The following is a 21,717-nucleotide window of genomic DNA, read 5'->3' as shown; positions in this document are numbered from 1 at the left end:
GTATACCAGGTAGCGTATTTAAATAGCAGCGGGGTTATAATGATAAAGAGGGCACGGCGTTGTCTTGCGGGAAGGCTCTCCCTGAAGAGTAAGGGAGGCAGCCAGGTAAACAAATAATTCCAGGACGGTCTGATAAGGGTGAGAGGAGCCTGAGCAGGGGGGCCCATGAAGCCTAGAAGGGAGCCAAGGCCGGTGCGGGGAGGCTGGGAGGTTTGGGAGGACCCGGCTGCGCCCGGACGTCGCTCGTTCTCTCGCATCCTGTCATTTCGAGCTGCCCCCTAGGAAGGGAGGAAATAGGTCTGGGCCGGTACTGAGAAGGAGGGGCAGGCGCAGGGACAGGGGTGCGAATCCCCGCGGGAAGCAGGCCCCCCGCAGTAGCCCGTCACGCTTCCCGGGCGTCGCGCTGGCTCCCCGAGGCCTCGCTCCGAGCTGGCGCGCACCGCCACGCGAGTCCGCCAACTCCCAACCGGCCCGGCCGCCGGGGCCCCCACGGGCCGAGGAAGCCGGAGGACCCGGCCTCCCTCCCTCCCGCGCCTCGGCCCTCACCCTCCGACCTACCGCCGAGTCGGGGGGCTGGGGTCGGCCGCTTCCGCCTGCGGCCCGCGGCCCCTCCCCGGCGCGCGCCATCCGGCCGCGGGGCAGCCCCTCCTCCCGCGGGGGGCTTCTCCGTCCCGCGTCCCGTCCCTCCCGGCTGAAGCCGGCAGCCCACGTCTAGGGAGGGCGGAGGGAGGAGGAGGAGGAGGAGCGGGAGGAGAGAGGGGAGGGAGGAGAGCGAGAGAAAGGGAGCTGCTTGGATCCCGTACTTCCCAGAGCCTGCCTGGAGCGCGCACTCAGCGGCTCTCCGGGTCCCAGTGTCCCAGCCGCGGCCCGCGCCCCGCACCGCCGCCTCCCTCGGTCTGGGCACCCCTCGCCCCCTCCCTCCGGCCCCCGCCAGGCTCAGGCTGCGGCCACCCCCAGCCCCCGCTCGGCCACATCCCCAACTCTCCGGGCTCCCTCCTGGGACGCGCGCCCTCGCCCCATCCTTTCTTCCTTCCTTCCTTCCCTCGCGCCCGCCCTCCCTCTCCAGGTCTCCCTCCCGGGGCCCGATTGTCTCCGTCCCCTGCCCAGCCGGCCCGCGCCGCGCCCTACCCGGAGTCTCCCTCGCACTTCCTGGGTCGCCCGGCGCCGCAGTCTCGCCTCGCCCCGGGAGCCCGAGCCGCCGCTGCCCCCGGCTCCAGCCCCCGAAGCCCGCGGCGCCCGCCCGAGGGAGCCCCGGCGCCCGGGGAAGGGAAAAGTGGGCGAGCGCGCCCTCGCCCAGCCCCGCGCCCCAGCCCTGCCCGGCGAGGAAGGACCGGGAAGATGAACAACGGCGGCAAAGCCGAGAAGGAGAACACCCCGAACGAGGCGAACCTTCAGGAGGAAGAGGTACTGCGGGGCTCGCAGCGGCGGGGGTACGACCCGGGGCGCCGGCCGCGGGCTTCCTCCCGCGTGCGAGCGGCCGGCGGGGCGCGGGCGCCGACCCGGGGGCGCCGCAGTCCGGGGTTTGGGAAATGCCCTCGCCGCGAGGCACAGCCCCACACTGTGGCCCCGGGAAAGTGGGGGGGGGGGGCTCTTCCGAGAGCGTGTTTTTGTGGGTTCCTAAAATTGCGTAACTTTGAGGACTTTTCGGAGACTTTTGTTAAGTATAATGCTCAGCTTTGTTTGCGTGGGATTTTAAAAGCGGAATCGAGAGCTGACTCCTGGGTGACCTCCGTTTATGGGGACCCGGAGGCTCAGGACTTAATTCTGCGACGGGGGCCGGAGGTGGTGGGGTGTGTGTTTGTGTGTGCGGGGTGGGGAAAGTTCTCGTGAAAAGACACCTTCGGTTCCCTGCCCCCTCCCTTGCAGTGTTAAAAAGTTCTTGGTGAAATATCTTCCCAGCCGAGGCATTTTGGATTAATAGATAACTCATCGGCTGCATTCTTTTCTGATGAGTCAAAAGACCCCGAATGTGGGTGATTAGGTTTAGTCAATTTAGGGGTGATGCGGGGGGGGGGGCGCGTGGGGGGAGCCGAAGAAAAGAGTTCAGAAATTCACATTGACCAAGCGATCGTCTAGGCTGTTTTAATGAGACTTAGACTTCTGAGCGTAAATTTTAGGTGGTGTGTCCGTAACAACGTTAAAAATGTTGCGGCGGGCGGCGGTGCCTTCCGTAGGTAGAAACAAAATTTAACCGTGGGAGGGAACTCCTGAACAGACGTTTCAGAATTTTGTAGTTTGGCTATTTGTGGTGTCCTTTTAAAATGGCTTTGTTCCTGCAGGTACGTTACCCGGAGTCCAAGAAACAATAACTTTTTTCGTCTACATTTTTTTTTTTAGGATCCCACATAGCTGAGTTCTTAAACATTCTGAAAAGAACTCGAGTGTAGATGCAGGAAAGTACGCATCTAGATATGACCTGTAACGTATTCTTAGAGGTCTGGCGTTCCACTGTATAAACTTAACAGGATGGTAAACTGATTGCAGGTCGGTTAGGGTGTTGAGATTATTATGGAGATAATGTGTTGTGTGCAAACTGAGATTCTGAGAGTGAAACCGAACATTGGGGAGGACTTAATTGGTTCTTGTAAGTCTTCAGCACTTTGTCCACTTGTGAAAAGGGAACTATTTAAATGAAGATAGAGGGACCTAGGGCCATGCAAATCAATGCAAAACACTAGATTTTACTCTTACTTTGTATGGGGCAACCCACCTGAATCACAGTAAGCTGAAAATTTGCTTTCACACCTGAGGGTAACTGCGCTTTTTATTACAAACTATTATTTTGAAAAGTGTTATTTACATGCTAGTTCTTTGGGGCTACTGAGGGTCCTCCCTTTTCAGAGAGAAGGAGACCTGAATTGCAAGTTCCACTTTTTTTCTTGACTCTTAACTGGCTGCTTTGCTATTTATTTTCCCTGTCCTTGAAATAAAATTTAAAAAATGACAAGTGTGCTTCTCTAAGGAGTTGCTATATTTAATTCACCTAAACACACCAATTGCTTCAGAAGCCTTTCTGTTTCACTTAGATGGGCAGTCTGTTTATTTCTAAGGGTAGGAATGTATTGTGCGAAACCCTCTTTCTCTGCTCCCCCAGCTGAGGACTCTTTGTAAATGGAAAAAGTTAATCAGGCCGACCCAAGGCTTCCCCCGCCACCCCCTCTCTTGGTAGGTAGCAAAAGAGGTTTAAGTGTTCAAAACCATAACCTACTTAACTTGAGAAAATTAAGTAGAGAAAAATCCCATTTCTTTGACTTAACCCATCTCTGCCTCATGCGGCCAGGACTGTGGTGCTGTGTTGTTGGTCCTATTGGTGGGACGTTGTAATGTGTGAGGTTGTGTACCAGCAGAATCACAGGTGAGCTTACTTACTGCCTCTCACCTGCCCTGTTGTCCTGACCATGTTCCTTTTCAGGAGGCAATGGCATGTGGCTCTATGACGGGTCAGCAGTTTTGGCGAGACAGTTATTTTAAAAAACTCAGTGGACAGTTAAGATTTTAGAGCCCAGGTCATATCAAAGGTGGAGTCTAAAGACAGAGACACCATGAAGAGAAAGGGATTAAAATGTTAAACATCCAGGAAAAGAAAGGAACTAGGCCTTGAGTGATCCAGGTAATTTTGCACTAATTCCCCGTTTTGAGTTTGTTTTGTTTTTGATAAACTCTAACCTCCTCCCCCAACCCCCAACCCTGAAAGCCACAAGTAAAATAAATATGGTATTTGGGGAGTCCCATTAATGTGCTCAGCATTATACAAAAACCACCACCCTGGACCCTTTCCCTGCCCACCCAGCGATCAGCAATTTGTTCTCAAACACATTTAAAAGCCTTGACTGAGGACTTCAGTAAACAGAACACACACATATAAAATGTATATACACATAATGACAAGAGGGGAAAAATGTGTTTTGTTGTCGTTTCTGGTGGCCATTGAGCTGACTTGGAAAAGCAAGGCCAATCATCATCAAGAGAAAATAGTTTATTTCTTAGAACATCAGGGCAATTTAGGCTCTCTCTACCACTTCAGAGAATCCAAGGGTTGTTTTTTTTTCCCCCTCTATTTTTAAAATGAGTTCCTTTTCTCTTCCAGTACATTTTAGCCTTGTAGGAGAGCTTTTAAAGCTTACTCTGAAATAATTGATACTAAGACACTTACTTAGTTCCAACTGTATAGACTGAACAGCCCAGGGTTTAGGAGAATTTCTGCAGCTTTTTGAGGTTGGAAGTTTGAAAACTTGGACAGGACATAGACTTCTGCTTTGGATAGTATTTAAAGCTTTTACGAAAAATTCTGAAGATTTGGCTAGCTGTAGAAGAGATAATACATCTGGCTTCCTGTGTTCTGTATATGTGTGTTTGTCTACAACATGGCCCTTTTTTTTAAAGATTTTATTTACTTATTTGACAGAGATCACAAGTAGGCGGAGGCAGGCAGAGAGAGAGAGAGAGAGAGACACGAGGAAGCAGGCTCCCTGCTGAGCAGAGAGCCTGATGCGGGACTTGATCCCGGGATTCTGGGATCATGACCTGAGCCAAAGGCAGAGGCTTTAACCCACTGAGCCACCCAGGTACCCCATGCCCTTCAAAGAAAAGCCGTTGTCAAAATCTTTAACTGGGATCTGAGATTTATAGGGCTTAGGTATAGGGCATTAGATAATTTCTTACATCATTTTACAGTTGATAAAACCCTAGAATTTTCTGTCTGACTTTGGACCAGGCAATATTCTCTTTAAACACCTTTAGCAGTTTGACCTGGACTAGACTTTATTAAAATCAGTAGATCTGCGTAGAAACAGAGTCTGGTTGTCTTGTTGAGTTTTATGTATTGAGACTTTTTTCTACCTGGTAGTAGATAGAAATTTGTTTTTGGTCCCTTAATTTAAAAAAAAAAAATTTAAAATCAGATAAATATGTAATTTGGTTTTGCTTTTACTTTTATCCGGGTCCTTGAGCATTTTTCAGGCTGGTCACAAACATTTTCTAAAAGGTGGTTTATTGGAGTGGTAAATAGCAATTTTTCCTTAAACTGACGTGAACTTTCTTGTACTTAAAACTCAAAAAGCAAAAAACTTGGCATTGTTGGGACATTGACTGAAAAGATGTTTGGCAGATGTTGGGCTGGAATCCCGTAAAGTTGGTTCTTCACAAGCTAATACAAATCTTTACCTCACTTTCCTTTTAAAGTGCTTAGTGGGGCGCCTGGCTGGCTCTGTCGGTAGAGCACGTGACTCTTGATCTCCGGGTCATGAGTTTGAGCCCCTGGTTGGGTGTAGAGCTTACTTAAAAAAAAAAAACTTAGAAAAAAAAAAAAAAAGTTGCTTCGCAATCTTGCCCAGCTATTGGGGTCATGAAGAAAATTGTTTTCTCCAGTTGGCCCCCAGAAAGGGTCAGTTTGTGGCAGCCTCGGGCTTTCAGATGGGCATGAAGCTAATCTACATTATGACTTGGGCAACGTGCAGAATCAGAATAGTTCTATACAGTTGCGACCGTGTCTGGAGGCTTTTACTGCAAATCAGATCTAATGCAGCAAAACCTATTACAGCCTTGGAATAGGCTTTGGGGATCCTTCTAAAAGGAAAGCACAGTGACTTCCTAGTCAGATGCTTAAGAAGCCTGCAGAAAAGGCATGCGCTTTTGGGCCGTTTTTCCAGGAGTGGTTTTAAAATTTCCCTCATAAACCCTTGAGCTCCGTGCAGTCTTTGTGTCCCATGGCATTTTGTTTGTTGGGTGGATCGTTTGATAGGGTGGACGTTCTTTTCCAGAGTTGCTTTTGTCCGGTATTTGTGGGTTTGTATTAATATGTGCTTCAAGGACAGAATTCGGGGTGGGTGATGGGGCAAGTAAGTGATCGCTGGGACATCGCAAGGTCACACAAGCCAGTGCGGCTTTCTGGAGGGCTTCGGCGTTTTGTGGCAAAATATGTTCATGAATTAATTACTTTTTAAAAAAATGTTTAAAATTTTTTTATATGAATTAGTTACTTCTGATAGTGAACATTCATAAAGACTCTTTAGTGTCTTACCTAGGGAGGTCGCTAAGTAAATCATGCTTATAATTTGTGAAAGAGAATAGTAGCCACGAAAAGCCCTGCTTTTCAAGGATGTATATGTATATGCATACATTTATTTTTGTTGTTGGCTCAAAGTAGCAGAAATGTGTTCTCTTACCGTTCTAGAGGCCAGAAATCTGGAACTGAAGTGTCCGCACTGCCTCAGGTCCTCTGAAGGCTGTACGGGAGAATCAGACTTTTTCTTCCCAGCTTCTGACAACATTTGAATTGAGGGCATAACGGTTAATATTATGACGTTAAAGGAAAACAGATGTAAAAGTTCTGTGTGAGGCCAGTTCTTTAAAAAAAACCCAAATAGGAAAAAAAAAACCAACCCCAAATATAATAAAAATGATTAGATTTTTACTTTCTAATGCTTTTCTATGCTTTCTGAATTTTCTTAAAATGAATATGTGAACAAAAATGTCCAAAAAAAAACCCCAAACAAACCCAACTGTCTTTTTGAGTATTCCATGAAATTTTTTTGCTGTATCTATAGAGGTCACAAAAACCATTGGTTTGGTCCTGCTTCCTTTTGCTCACAAGCCTTGCTGCGGAAGCGGGCCTCTTCAGTTCCTTGGAGCCCTTCTCTAAAACTGATCTCACCCATTCCTTCTCTCCTGGCTCATTTCAGAGACGGTTAGCTGCTCACCGTGTTCTAACGTGGTTTTCTCAGTGCATCCTGCTCGGTCCTCTGATGGGTCCTTCAGCACTGATCTGTTCTCTGGACAAGAGAGTCCAAAAACTTGACAGTCATCCTTGCCCTCCTGTACCCCCATGCTCTGTAAACCATTTGCTTCAACCATCTTTTCCCTCTTGATCTAGCTTGAGCTGCTTTCAAGGCAGGAGCTAAGTTTCAGCCTACACTGTGCAGCTTTCCGTCACCCAAAGGTTCCATCCCAAAGAGATGGCTGTCCTCAGAATTCTGGTAGCAGTGCTTTGCTCTTTCCAAGTCCTGGATCATTACCTTCTTTTATATATATATATTTTTTTAAAGATTGATGCCACCTTGTCACCGTATTCCCAATATTCAACTCCCACCCAAATACACTACTCCAATACCAGATGGATATCACACACGCTTATTCATATGTATGCGTAGAATTCTTTTATAAATGCGTAATCTGAAACGGGAGATCCCCTTATGGGAAGGGCTGGTGAGGATGACTTAGTACAGGTAGGCTGTTAAATGGCAGCCTCTTGTTTACTGTGGAGGTCCTTGCCCACTGGGAAATTAGGCAAGGTGTGCATGGATCAGCTGGGAAATTACCTCCCTCCACCTGCCACCCGCAGCCTCCACTTGCGTGTGCCCGGGGCCCTTCTGTCACCACGGCACGCCCGCTTCTCAGGTGCGGGTGCGTTTTGGGGTCTTCACCTCTAGAATTTGGTCGGTGCTGTGGAACTCCGTGTGACCTTTTGCACACGGGCTTCTGGAAGCTTTGGCGAGGAGGAAGAGGACGGAGCTCCCTGTGTTCCCAAACAAGCCTGCTCTGTATGACAGCCACTTTGGAATGTTTGAGTTCAGTTTCATTTGGCACCTTAGTGTCTGCCTGGGGGAAGGGGAGAGGGAATGCAAATGCTCCCCCCCTCCCCTCCCCGAACTGTGCTTGCTTTGGTCAGAGAAAAAACCAAGGAAGGAATGAGGGAATGACCCTTAACAGCTGGAGCAGAAGTGGGCTGGAGGCCAGCTGCGACAGGGTATTTAAATTGATGCTGTGATGGGAGGATGTCCTCCTGTGATGGGAGGATGTCCTCCTATGATGGGGATGCCTTCCTTGATGTGTGGGGAAGACTGGGGTTAGGACTCCTTGCACTCCCATCGCTATCTTTTTTAATTTTTTTTATTTTTAAAGAAAGATTTTATTTATTTATTTATTTGAAAGAGGGAGAGAAAGAGAGCATGAGGGGAGAGAGGTCAGCAAGAGAAGCAGACTCTCCACTGAGCAGGGAGCCTGATGTGGGGGCTCGATCCTGGGACTCCAGGATCATGACCTGAGCTGAAGTCAGTTGCTTAACCAACTGAGCCAACCAGGCGCCCCTCCCATGCCTATCTTGAAAGAGTCCTGGGAGAATATTGGAAACTATTTCCATGCATCATTGGGGGGTGGGGAGCATGGCTGCATAGGTTGGGGCTCATTGCTGAAGTTGTTGCCTGGTTTGTTGTTTTTATGATAGAGGAAGAAATACTGGGATATTTGATCCAGGGCGGTTCTCCAAAGTCTTTTTCATCCGTTCACTCCAGATGTAATGATGGCTAACTTCTGAGTATTTACTTCTGATTATGTACGGGGTACTGGGCACTTTATGCACGAACTCCATTATTTTATCTCCGCAGTGAGCCGAGGGAGGTGTTACGATGGTGATGAGCCTTGTCTTACGGGGAGGTGACCTGGAGTGCAGGCTGGTGTGCGGGGAGCTACGAGAGCTAGTGCTGCGGGCGGCTCGCGCGGGGCTGGGGTGCAGACGGCCGGGGGTGCGGACGGCCGTGAACAGGTGGGATGAAGCGGGGGTGCGAGTGGTGTCGGCGTTGGGAACACAGCGCTGCGAGGACAGGAGGGTGAAGGCCTCGTGTCAAAGAGCTGACATTTGAGCGAAGGTTCTCCATGAAGATTCTGCCAGATGAGGAAAAGTTTGAGATGGTGGGTGGAGGATTTGCCTGTGTGGAGATCCAGACTTGAGAGAAATTGGGGGGACAGCAGGCCAGGCATGGCGGGAGAGGAAGGGAAGTTGAGGGCGAGGCTGGGGAGCGGCCCTGGTGGGGGAGAAGGCAGAGCAGCAGCCTTTCATGCCTGGGATCGGACTCCACTCTGTGGTTGGATGTGCCCTGCCATGCAGCTGGGACCTGGCACTCTGGAACCTTCCAGAGGGAAAGGGGATGCTGCAGGTTTGGGGAAGAGTTGAGAGAGAAGACGAGGCTGGTCCTGCAAGGATCCTAGTCTCCAAGGAAAGCGGTGGCGACTTGGCCGCAAGTATTCTGGGATCTCAGTCTCTGTCAGCACAGAGGGGAGATGGGGAGTTGCATTCTGGAAGCTTCTCAGAGTTTCTCCTCTGGACGGCCAGCCAAATGGTGGTCCTTTTCGTAGAAGTAGCAAATTGAGTGGTTGAAAAGGGCAGAGAAGGCCATGAGGAGGTGAAAGTGGTGGGGTTGGAGATACTGAGGAGCAGTCTGGTCCTGGAAGCAATTTTCAGTACAGTTTAAGCGTGTACGGCCGGTAATTGAGAAGGTGGGAGATGCGAAGGAGTGCCTGGAAAACTGAAGGGTGGTGTGGGACTCCAGTTCCTGGGGAACTTGTGAGGGTAGACCACAAGGGCCAGATACATCCACCTGACACTTGAGGGTAGATAAAAACAAAACTGAAAACTTTGGGGGAAGGGGAAGACCTGGAAATGCTCAAAAAAATTGAAACGGGCACCTGGGTGGCTCAGTGGGTTAAGTGTCTGCCTTCGGCTCAGGTCATGATCCCAGAGTCCTGGGATCGAGCCCCACATGGGGCTTTCTGCTCATCAGGGAGGCTGCTTCCTCCTCTCTCTCTGCCTGCCTCTCTGCCTACTTATGATCTCTGTCAAATAAATAAACAAAATCTTAAAAAAAAAAAACAACAAATTTTTCAAAGCACTTTTTAATTTAGGAACATCAGAATGTATTCTGTATCCCCTAGTGTTTAACCTAATAGCATTCAGTGTGCTGATCCGTTTGAAAGCCCGAGTGTGGGAGGGGAGCTTAGAAAAATCTAGGTGTATATAGTATTTCCCATGCGCTTTTTTTTTTTTTTTTTTTTTGCTTTCATCAGCGGTCTCTGGAAATTGTTTGCCTCTATGATTTGCAGTTAATTCTGAGGCTTTTGCTTTTCCCGCTTTTCTTTTTCCAACGCTGTTACTCTAGCCTGGAAGGGAAAATCAAACTACCCTAAGGTTTTTGTAGATGGGTTTGGAAGGTAAAGGGGAAAGACTTAGAGAAATGCTTCTCTCATGGTTTTTTATTCTTTTTTGACTTAATTGGGTGGGGAGTAAGATGAGCCTTTTGCCAGACCCCAAACTCTTATTCTTTGGGTCCTCTTTTCCATGGATTCATCTAGTGCTTTCCTAAAAGTTGGGAAAGCTTGCTGCTCACAACTACGTGTCAACCCTTGAAGAAAGAAAGGCGGTCTGGGAATTTAAGAAAAACAACCACCTGCATTCGTATTCCTCATAGGTTTTTCTTTTCCCCCCTGTGCATCCATTATGATGCAGGTTATGTAGAATCCTAGAGGGGGAACAAGAAAATGGCAGTAGTAAATGTCAGTCACACCGGGAGGATAGTTCCAAATTCCAGGTTGCACTACAGCATTGTCACACAAATTTAAAATGTCGAAGGAATGCTGACGCAGCCCACCTCCATCCTGGGAGCCCCCGGGATTTTGCAAAGGTTAAGAGAAATCTGGGAGTCTAAGAACTGAGGTGCATCTCCCCAGCCCTATGCAAGTCAGTTAGACACTGGTTTCTGCTTTCTACTCCTCTTTAGCTCTCGTGAGTCAGTTTTGAAATGCTGTTCCTCTGCTCGTCCTGAATTAATGTCACCGTGTAGATAGGCTGGTGGGTGGCCAGCATTATCCCAAGAGAAATCCTAGAGATTAACAACAACAACAACAACAACAACAAAACCCAAAGCAAAAACAAAACACACCTGGCTTTTGCTTGAATTCCCAGGATTGTTTTGTGAGTGTTTCTGTCCTGCCCACCTCGATGGGATGGGCATTTGGGGCCTCCTGAGAGAAGGCACAGCACAGAAAGTGCTACCTTATTACAGAAGTACCAGAATTTCCTTTGTGCTCTGAGGGGAAGTGCTACGAAAGTGTAATTACTTTACCCAGCATGTGTGATTTACAGGACTTAAAAATGTGTGAGTTTCCGAAGAGCCATCTCTTTTTAAATACAGTATCCCTCTAGAAGCCAACAGGATGTGTTTGGGGGCTGCGTGAGGGTCTCTGTCTCTGACACACGCAGGCACACACACACAGGCTTCTGTCCTGTGCCTGCCCAGGGATGCTGGGTGACAGGAGAGTGAAACTGTTGGGAAGTGCTTCTCCTAAAAGTCCTCTGGGCCTTCCTTATCAGCACAAAGAAACCTGCCGTGAGCTGGAGTCCAGTGTTGATTCTGGCTCCCCCACTGCCCAGCCCCCCAATCCAGTTCCTTCTTTTCCAGGGTCTCCTGGTTGTTTCCTGATACTGAGCAAGGGACTGTTAGATTACTGAGACCATCTTGGTTGCAAAAATCTCTTTTTCCATCCTATGTGTTAGAGAATTGGAGAGTTGAAGATCAGGTGCATACCCAAATGTAATTGAACTTGCAAAAGCTTTTATGGATTTTCTTTTTGCACGTTCCTTAAGCATTTACAGAGCAATGTCTACTCTGTTTTTGAAAAAAGTTGCACTTTGACAAACCAAATGAGGTGTTACCACCCCTACCATGGTTTAGGTCTAAGAAAACTGAGGCTCTGAGAGAGTAAGCAATTTGTCTGAAGTTTTAGTGCTGGTGGGTAAGAGCTTAAAATTTTTCCAGTGGTGCACGAGGTCCATGTGATCAGGGCCCTGCTGGTTTCTGACCTCATCTACCAGGAATCACAACCTCATTCATGCCTCAGCTGCTTGGGCCTTATTTAGGTATCTCCTACTTGCCAAACTTGTTTCTGCCTCAGGGCCTTTGTGTGTGCTTTTGGGTCTGCCTGAAAAATCCTACCCCCAGATATTTACATGGTAGCCTTATCCTTGTCGTTCCTTCAGATCTCGGTTCAGGTGTTACCCAGAGAGATCTACGATCTCCAGGTTTAAAGTACCCTACATTCCCAAGCACTCTCCTATCCCTCTTTTATTTTCCGGGTCATTCTTACTCACTGACATTACTTAATGTACTTGTCTTACACTCCTGGAATGTTACTCTCTGGCAGCAGGGACCTCTGTCTTGTTTAAGGCTGTAACCCTCAGTGCCTAGAACAATGCCTGGAACTGCCCAATAAATTTGTTAAGTGACTGGAATATGAACCAACTTGTCAAACGTGGGCCCATGCAAGATGCCACATTGTCCTAAACCTTCTCCAGCAGTTTTGAATTAAATGTTGATTATCGCTGCCTTCGAGATGATCATTTCTGGATGCCCATTCCCACTTAATAATAGCAGAAAGTAAAATCCTCACATAGTTTATAAGCCAGAAACTTTTTTTTTTGTTTGTTTTTTAAGTTTTTAATTCCAGCTAGTTAACCACAGGATCCTATCAGTCTCTGAGCCAGAAATTTTAGGTGGTACGTGATTAGGTCCTTTGTCTGCGGGTATAGGTAGCGGTTTGGCACACATAAGGGAATCCTTGCCTTTGTCCAGTCAGAACGGAAACCTAGCACAAAATTCCACAGAGCCGGGAGTGTGATGTGGGCCGGGCAAGGTGTGATTACGTAGAAGTAAGGGCAAGATGAATTGGATTCCTGTTCTGGAGATGTGTCTGTGGGGTTGCAAAGGGTTAATGTTAATAACCCAGGTGGAACTGATTTGGAGATAGACTTAGCACTCTCCTTTGATTTAGTCTAGCCCCAAGCTGCCCGTGCTTTCCTCCTCCTGCCTACAAAAGGCCTAGCTCAGGATAAGGCAGGCTTTAGCCAGACCAATCCAGCCTTTAAGCACCTGTATGGGCTGCCACGAAGGAAGCCTAATCTGGGCTCTGTGAACCTTTCTGCAGGAGGCACTTTGCCATCACCGATTCTACCTGCTTGTCAGCCTCACAGGCTCAGACTGTTTTTACTCCTTGTAAAGCAGAGCAGATGACATTTCTGGAGGAAAAACATGTAAGTCGTCATTACTTTGGTCACCAGACTGCCTGTTAATTGAGCATACTAATGTGCTCATGAACATGCAGGCCGTTGGATTTATCCCCAATTATGGCATTTATGTCCTCGTCCTTGACCTTGAGCAAACTTCTTAAACTTAACTGTTATCCATTGTCCTTTAGTCCTTAGAGACCCTGGTTTATAGACAGTAGTATAGAAGGCCTTTGATCATTCAACTTCTTGACCAAATCCATACTCTTCATTTTTTTTTTTTTTCCTCCCTTTTCCTTGCTGAGGGACCTAGAACAAGTCCTTTAAGCTGCTTGCTTTGACATTTAAGTTCATTTCCTTAACTAAATCGGGAGGATTGGATAGACAATGCCTGCTCGGCAGGAAAAGAATCCTGACTCCACTCCCATGTTTCTCTGCCTCATGCCCCTTCCATTTCTGAACCCCGGTAGAGAGGATGCCGCCGTGGTGGCCTGCCAAGTTCCATCTCGGGTGGAGGGTATAGGCTGTTGGGAGGGGGGGATGGTTTTAAGCCTGAAATTTTGTTTTGCCCTTTTTTTTTTTTTTTTTTTTTTAACAACGAAGAAAATCAATGCTTCTCCTTGAGAAATGGGTGGGAGTTTCTGGGTGTGAGCTAAGGGCAGGAAATGACCCTTTCTAAACAAAAGGACTCTTTAAGGCCCATCCTGAGTCTTTGTGTTTGGAGAAGGGGTTATGCAGAAAACCTGAGCTACAAAATTAATCTCTGTTTAGCTATCTTGGGGGAGGGGAGGAAAGAGAAGATGCCTTCCCTGCTCGCCCTCCCAAGTGTCTCAGATGGTACCCACTGTGAGTGCCAGAGTGGTTTAAGAGTTGGACCTGGAGAGACTCTTTGGGATAGTAGGATTTCTTACCCACCTCCAACTCCCCAGGAGGCAAGAAGGATCCAGGTTAGGCAGAATTACATGCTTTGTGGCGTTCATCTTTAATCTGGGCTTCTTGGAAAAACCCATCACCAGCAAAATGCAGAGAGACTGAACAAAGGAGGAGGGGGGGAAGCTATTTTGTATGATCTAGGTCTCTGTAAGTAAACGTGGGTTTATAAATGAATCAGATTTGAATTACTGTGTTAACTGCTTTTCATTCTTTTAAGTCTATAGGGGCGATCCAATAATAGCCAGTGACCTCTGCCTCTGGACTAACAGGGGATTTGTAATCATTTGCTGTGTTAGATAGTGGGCCCATCCGAAGAAATGTTGGGCCTTGCCCCTGCTTTGGAATGCTCCCACACTTTAAAGTGACTGCTCATTATTATCACTATTTGTACAGCCGGAACCTGAATTTATATTGCTAGCGAAGTAGTTCTGTCTTATCAAAATTATTTTGGCTTTACAAATTCTTGCTGACTTGCTGCAGTGAACTTCTCTTTCAGGCACATCATTTTTTTTTTTTTTCCCCCTTTCGGGAATATAAATCTTCCCACTAGTAATTAGAAACACACATTTTGTTGAAAATGGTTTTGTGGTTTACTGAGTTTTCAGAACACTTGAAAACGACAAACATATTTTCAAAGAACATTGTTGCCTCCCTATTTTCAGGCTTTATAGTGTAACTGTATTTTTAGAAAGGCCTGCTGATGTCTTTGGTGGGCGCTGGTGTGCTGGGGGAGAGAGATGGTTCACTTCACGGCACCAGAGTCTTAACAGCACAGAGAAGATTGAAGCTGCTGCCCAGATTCTGGTGTGATTCTGATGTGAAAGGGCTTTGTTCATGTCCTCAAATGTGTTGGAAGACTGTATCTTTAAGTATGCATCGAGCGGCGCAGTATTGTTTGAAAGAGACCCAATCCTTGTAAAACTCCAGGGCTTACAGGGGAGAAATGATTCTCATTGAGAATTTCAGTGTCTGATGTGTTGATAGGTTTCTGAATACATGAACTTTGGAGAAGGGTTACTGTTTGTTGTGGTAATTTACACGCGTGGAGATGCATAGGAAGGCTTATATACATTGTACACTTTGCGTGTGTGTTTTGGGTTTTTAAAGTATCCTGCGTTTTTAAAGTATCCTGCTACTTTCCAGTTATTATCTATGGTAACATCATTTATTTTTACAAAGAAAAGACAAAAACACCAGTGATAATCTACCCACGACATTCAAGCGGCTTATGTGCTTTGCCTTGAGACGGTTTCTGCGTCAGTCTTGTGGGCAATGGTGAGGAAGACCGAACATTCCCAAACCAGGGTAGTTCACCTAGCTTTTTGTACTTTCGCTGGGTTTAGGGATGGAGTGGATCTGATTTTACTGGGCGGAGGAGCGCCCAGTAAACTGTTCCCGTCTTCATGCAGCTCCTGGCAAACCTTGAAGCTAAGTGAACATGTCCTGATCCGGAACGTTTGTCCCTTGACTCCATGTTCTTGGATGATCAAAGGGAAATGTCTTGCCCTTTGCAAGACCAGCATCTGTCGCCATCTGGTCCCTGTGCACCCAGCCTGCGGACTCTGTATCTTAAAAACAGAAGTCAGTGGGAGGGGGAGCGGGGCGGGGGAAACAGAGCCTCAAAAATGCTTATGGGGGGGGCGCCTGGGTGGCTCAGTTGGTTAAAGCCTCTGCTTTCGGTTCAGGTCATGATCCCAGGGTCCTGGGATCGAGGCCCGCATCGGGCTCTCTGCTCAGTGGGGAGCCTGCTTCCTCCTCTCTCTCTGACTGCCTCTCTGCCTACTTGTGATCTATCTCTCTGTCAAATAAATAAATAAAATCTTAAAAAAAAAATGCTTATGGGGCTTGGGAATATTGTGAGTTTCTGATTTTGGCAACTAAACGTTGGAGAAGCTTTAGCTCTTAACTGTCCTTTCCTCTCCATTCCATACGCCCCACAGGCCTTTAATCAACAGGAAAATTTTTCTTGTTTCTGTTGTCAGTCATGGGTCATGATTATGCTGAGAAATCTTGTTGGTATGAGCTTATCCTGAAGTCAACAAAAAAAGTGTTTTTTTCCCCCTGTACTCCTTAATAAAGGCAGCCCAAATGGAACTTGGGTGCTCCTCAGTGCAGAGGAGACCCAGGCATAGAAATGCATTTGTGTGACCTGGGTCCTCCCACTCGTTCCGGTGCTCTCTGAAATCTCTCCACAAAACTAATGTGCATTGTATTTTCCCAACTGAAATTGCAGTCCTAGGCCTTGGAAAGCCTCTCCTCCCCCCCATTTCGAATGGGTAAATTTTCAGAGGAAATTTCCCTTATAGGGATGGGATAGAGGAAGCATCTTATTCATCATGGAGTCCTGAGGTGGCTGGCTTTTGTGGGAGCTCTAGGATAGTTAATGTAATTTTTTTTGTTGCTGTATTGGACCTTCGTGTACCCACGCCCACGGCACTGGGCCACGGCTAGCTTCACTGTACCGCAGAGATTTCCTCCTGGGATATTTTTGCTTATTTTAAATCCTATTATGCACTTAGTTCTACCGGTCATTTCTCCCAACAGTCCTCAAAGGAAGGGTAGTAATGTATTGCTTCTATTTGAGAGATTAAAATAATGGTAATGAATCTACTGGATTTTTAATTTCTTTGATTTTTGGGATTGAGAATCCTTTCTAAGATTCCTAATTTGTTCACCTAATTGGATCACCTTGTGTCCCAGGTTTCTTTTCACTCTTTCTTCCTGGAGGATAAATTCACCCGCATTATCCTCCTCCTTTCCCTACCGCTGCTCTGCTCAAATGCAGGTAAACAAAAACCAAAACCACCCCCCAGCCCCGAACAATTCGGCTGTTCTTTACTCTGCAACCACTGTTAAAACGTAATATCTTTCCTTTTCTCTCTGTGTACAAGCACACTCCCTTCTATTTTAACAAAAATGAGATCATACTATAAAAGTGTTTACATTCAGAGGTTTTTTTTTTTTTTTTGAAACTTAGCATTATGTCATGAACATCTTTGCGTGCCAGTGGATGCATTTCTGCTGCCTCGTTTTTAATTCTTCCTATGATGCCGTCCGGATGGGCCTTAATGTGTTTTACCCATCCCTTACTGTGCGTGGAGCTGGTTTCCAGCTTTATGATCTGGATGCCGTGTACACTCTGTGTACACCCGCGGTGATTTCCTAAGCTCCAGCTCTTGGAACTGGAATTTCTGGGTCAAAGGGCATGCATTCTTTTTAAGACATTTGATGTTTATAGCCAAATCTCCCAAACACTGTACTAACTTACACTCCCGCCAAGACTATCAGCGGGCCCCTTTTCCCTGCCCCCCTATGGCTGCAGTTTTAAAAATGTTTTCAAAGGTGGCTCCTCTGTGGAGTTTTCCACACTTGCCCTCTGGGATTCATAATTAATATTCCTGTCTGATCCGTACCACACTTGGACGTTACATATTGACTTAAACAACCAAAAAAAGCCGCCCCCCATGTCAAGACCCTCCTGTGATTGTTTCTTGTACTGCTGTAGGCCCTGAGATGCTCAGTTTCTGGAGCCTCCTTCTCGAGTTTAGTGGAACACCGTGATTTGTACTGATTTTGTGATCTTCGTGTATTAGGTCCTTGACAGATGTATTTTTTGCTGGCTCTAAATTCAGTAACCGGCAAAGAGGCCAGTACCTGGGGTGTTCTTTGTGCATGTGTAGAGCATCTCCGTGAATCCGTCCCAACAGTTTTCAGGGGGAACCAACGACCCTGCCAGGTTAAGAACTGAGGTGTAAGATGCGTCTCGATTTCAGAGCTGTCCTGTTGTGGAAACCTGGGTCTCGGAACCGGTGGGTACGTCCCCATCTCTGCTTTTCTTGACCTTCTTGGACAGCCCGGTCAGTTTGACATAAGTTTTGGAGGACCGCTAACTATGACATCTGTGGAAGGAGCCGTTCTAAAGTCAAAACAATGCCTTTTATTAGGTGTTGACTGTGCCATGTGTCAACTAGTGGAAATGTTTTCCTCGCCCTTAAGTTGCAGAGGAGGGCCTGGAGCTCCAGTGTCCCGAGTGGGCACAAGGGTTCCCCCGTCTGAGTGACAGACCGTGAGGGCATCTTCTCTTCCCCACGGGGGCTGTTTCCCCTGTGGGTGCCCACCGCGTAGCCAGAGCCACACGCTCTCTGAAGAGGAAAGCTCAGGTCTCCCTGTGGAGGCAGAGCAATGCCAGCCCACGAGGCCTCCTTAATTGTTAACAGAACATTCCTGCAGAGCACACACCCTGCACAAAGCCTACACACATGTTCTTAGAGTGTGACTCGAGGAAACCAGCCGATGTAATGGAAACCTCAGCCTTGACTCATCCTGACTCTTACATATGAATGGAATTTGCATCTCATTTAGCTTTAATCTAACAGTCTTTCAGGGTAAATTCCCATGGAGGTCATAGAACTGAATTTGGATGCACATAATGCCTTTCTCAAAGGGGCTGGAAACTCTCTTGCAAATAGAAAATGTGCCTTCTCTTCCTTGAGTCCTTGATTTCAGTTGACAGCTGGCGAAGGAGTCAGTGAAGGGGAACATTGTTCAGTGGTGAAGAGGTTCAGCTCCCCTGGGGTACGGTCATTAGTCCTGGTTGAAGACAGGCCTTGAACCCCGTGTTTTGTTGGCTGTTCAATGGGGTTACCAAGAAGCACTTTTCCTGCCTACTTCCTTTCCTACTTGGAAAGACCTAGTCAGCACAGAAAACAATGGGGAAAATAATACCGAGTTCCTATACTAGTTGAAAAGCTCTGTAACACAGGGCTCAGAAAGTCAAAGAGATCAGTGTGGATGACAGTAAAACAAGCTTTGTGGAGAAAAGAGATGAGCCTTAATGAACGGGTAAGATTGAAATAGGTAGAAATGGGTCCTGGGGTAGGAGGGTCCCCATCATAAAAGCTTGGAAATAGGAATGAATGCGGGTGTACTTAGGTGGCAAGGAGAAGCCTTAACTGGCTGTTAACTTTTAATGAAGAAGTAAATGAATGACAAAGAGAAGGATATTTTCAGGACTTTGTTTTGTCAGTTGTCATGGGTTGCCCCAAGGAGGCCTGTCCCATACAGGATAGATCTACAACCTGCAGGACCCAATTTCTGTCTGCTAAACCTTTTTTGGTTTTGTTTTTGTTTTGTTTTTCCCCTTTTTAAACTAGGCTTGCAAGGCCACACAGACTGTTTAGATTAGCATACTGGGAAAATAAAGCCTTTTCCTCTCGGACTATTCCAGTACCGTTTCACACCTTAATAAATCTGTTTCGTCCCTGACTGCATCTCCGTTCTGACTCTTCAGGATGGCATGACTGTTTGTCAGTCCCCATGCCTCTTGGCTTTGGAAACCAAACATATAATTCCTAGGTGAGTGAGTCCTTCCTGTGAGCCTGCCCTCCTGCTCTGTGAAGCCCTGGTGACACAATGGGCAGCAGACAGACCTTGAACTTGACCTTCCTGGAACTTTCAGTGTGGTTGGGAAGTGCGTATTGTACACATAAAAATCCAAGTTAAAAAAAAAACAACCAACAACTCAAGTAAATATAGGCTCACGAACTGGTAAGTTGGAAGTCTCGCTGATGTGAGAGCTCATCCATGGGTTACCAGGGGGTCTTGTTGACCCCGTTCTGGTCATTGCTTTCCTCACTTCTTGGATGCTTAACATACTGACTCCTTCAGGCCTCCCTCCCCTGGCAGGTGGGTACCAGCCCCCATTATTCTTGATGGACAGGTGAGGACTTGAGGCTCAGAGAGGGGAATTACTTGGTCTGGGTCACCAGTAAATACCAAAGCCTGGATTGGAATACCTAGGCAGCTAGCTCTAAATCTTTCCTCTTGGGTCGAACCCAAGAAGAAGAGGAGTGTTCTTCAGAGAAGTATATACCAAAGAGATCAAGAGGTCTCCTGAGCCTCGTGCCTCTTGGGATTCTGCTTTCCCAGAGGAATCTGAGATCCGGGCCTTGCCCAGGTCCTCCGTGATCAGTAACGTGGCCGCTTCTTTTGAAGGAGGTGAGTCACCCAGTTACACGTGGCATCTCTGGTTCCAGAAACTCCGGTTTGCCTCAGACCTCACACCATAGTCTGCTCCCTTCTTCCATCTTTTCCATCCCCCTGGTCTGGACTCTGAGTGACATGCCCAGCCTCCACTGCCTCTCACCCCTAGTCCGTTTACTACTCTTCCGAAAGCGTTAGGCCCATGAATCAGCTAGCACCTGAAAACATTTGAAAGCATTTGCAGATTCCTTGATCAAAGGGTCTGAGGTATGTGAAAGTGGCTCTGAAGATGGGAGCACACTGGCTGCCACTGTTTTGTTGTTGTTAGTGGGTAAGATCCAGATTTTGCTTTTTAAGGTTTATTTTAGAACTCATGAGCAGGGGAGTATGGGAGAGGGAGAGAGAATCTCTCTCTCTGAGCCCTGAGGTCATGACCTGAGCCTAAGCTAAGAGTCGGACGCTTAACCAGCTCTGCCACCCAGGTGCCCCCAGATCCAGATTTCTTTAGCCAATAAAGCCCCCCTGCCTTGCCCAGGCCCCTGCCTGCATTTCTTTTCTTTTTTTTTTTTTTTAAATGTTTTATTTATTTGACAGAGAGAGAGATCACAAGTAAGTAGAGAAGCAGGCAGAGAGAGGGTGAAGCAGGCTCCCTGCTGAACAGAGAGCCTGACGTGGGACTCGATCCCAGGACTCTGAGACCATGACCTGAGCTGAAGGCAGAGGCTTAACCCACTGAGCCACCCAGGTGCCCCCCCTGCCTGCATTTCTGAACTTGTCTGTCACCTTCGTATATGCGCGGTCTCCTCCTACTCCAGCCCAGCAGCTAGTACTCTGTGAGTAGGGTCTGTGCCCAGCATGGGGCTTGAACTCATGACCCTGGGATCAAGGGCCTGCCAGGGCCCTGAGTTGAGTACTTTGCTCCTTTTTATGGCTGAGTAGTGTTTCCATTGTATGGGTATATACCACATTTTCTTTACTCATTCCTCAGTTGCCACTTTTGGGTGCTCTGTTCTTACAAGGCTTCCACCCCAGGTCCCTGATGTTCTAGCGCAAGAGTGATTTCTGCTCTTCACTCCATGTGTTTATATATATATTTTTTCCTTCCGGGCCTACCCTGTGGGCTTTCCTCCTTGCCTGTGGAGCCTTCCCTCTGTAGGACAATGTCAGCCTCTGACTTAGCAACTGAATGTGCTACCTCGTGTATGCATTTCTGTCCTTTCACGTGTATTTTTGTATGTTTGTGTGTTTGGACCTTGAACTCTTTTTTAAAGCCCATTCAGCAAACACACGTGGACGCTGACTTCGTGCTGTACACGTAGTAGGCCTTGGGTGAGAATCCGTGAACATAGCTACAAGTCTTGATCTTGTGGAAACTTTCTAGCAGAGCTTGTATTCCAGGTGATTTAGAAATGTATACACAGGGGCGCCTGGGTGGCTCAGTGGGTTAAACCCTCTGCCTTTGGCTCAGGTCATGATCCCAGGGTCCTGGGATAGAGCCCCACATCGGGCTCTCTGCTCACCAGGGAGCCTGCTTCCCCCTCTCTCTCTGCCTGCCTCTCTGCCTGCTTGTGGTCTCTGTCTGTCAAATAAATAAAATCTTAAAAACACACACACACACACACACACACACACACACTCTCTCTCTCTCTCTCTCTCTCTCTCTCTCTCTCTCTTAACTGCTGTTCTTGGATATTTCCAGCACCTGGCCACAAGATGTCCTACAGTACAGATTCTCAAGAAACCTTATTTGATAACTATTACACTGAAATTTTTCTTGAGCGAGAGAAAGCACGTGAGAGAACAGGGAGGGGGGAGAAGGAATGGGAAGAAGGAGGGGCAGGGCTCCCCAATGAGCAGGGCGCCCCATGCTGTGGGGCTCAATCCCAGGACCCTGGGATCCTGACCTCAGCCGAAGGCACTTAACCCAACGGAGCCACCCAGACCCCAGGAAATCTTCTTAATTAAAAAAAGTT

General features: G+C 47.5%; 1 protein-coding gene across 3 annotated transcripts in view; it reads left to right on the top strand.

Moving 5' to 3' along the window:
• The first annotated feature begins 751 nt into the window (after positions 1-751).
• Positions 752-21,717, top strand: part of RBPMS (RNA binding protein, mRNA processing factor) — a 170,176-nt gene continuing 149,210 nt past the window's right edge. For 2 of the 3 annotated variants that reach the window (XM_047715436.1, XM_047715427.1), the window contains exon 1: positions 752-1,404. In XM_047715436.1, coding sequence (XP_047571392.1) covers positions 1,339-1,404 — 66 coding nt within the window. In that variant the 5' untranslated portion in view covers positions 752-1,338. Of the gene's footprint in view, positions 1,405-12,817; positions 12,857-21,717 lie in introns of those variants that run through there. The other variant, XM_047715450.1, reaches the window with a different exon arrangement.

This window comes from Lutra lutra, chromosome 2 (assembly GCF_902655055.1).
Source record: "Lutra lutra chromosome 2, mLutLut1.2, whole genome shotgun sequence".
NCBI classification, from domain to species: Eukaryota; Metazoa; Chordata; class Mammalia; order Carnivora; family Mustelidae; genus Lutra; species Lutra lutra.
Note: the sequence above shows the minus strand (reverse complement) of the source record. Positions and strands in the feature narration are given on the sequence as shown.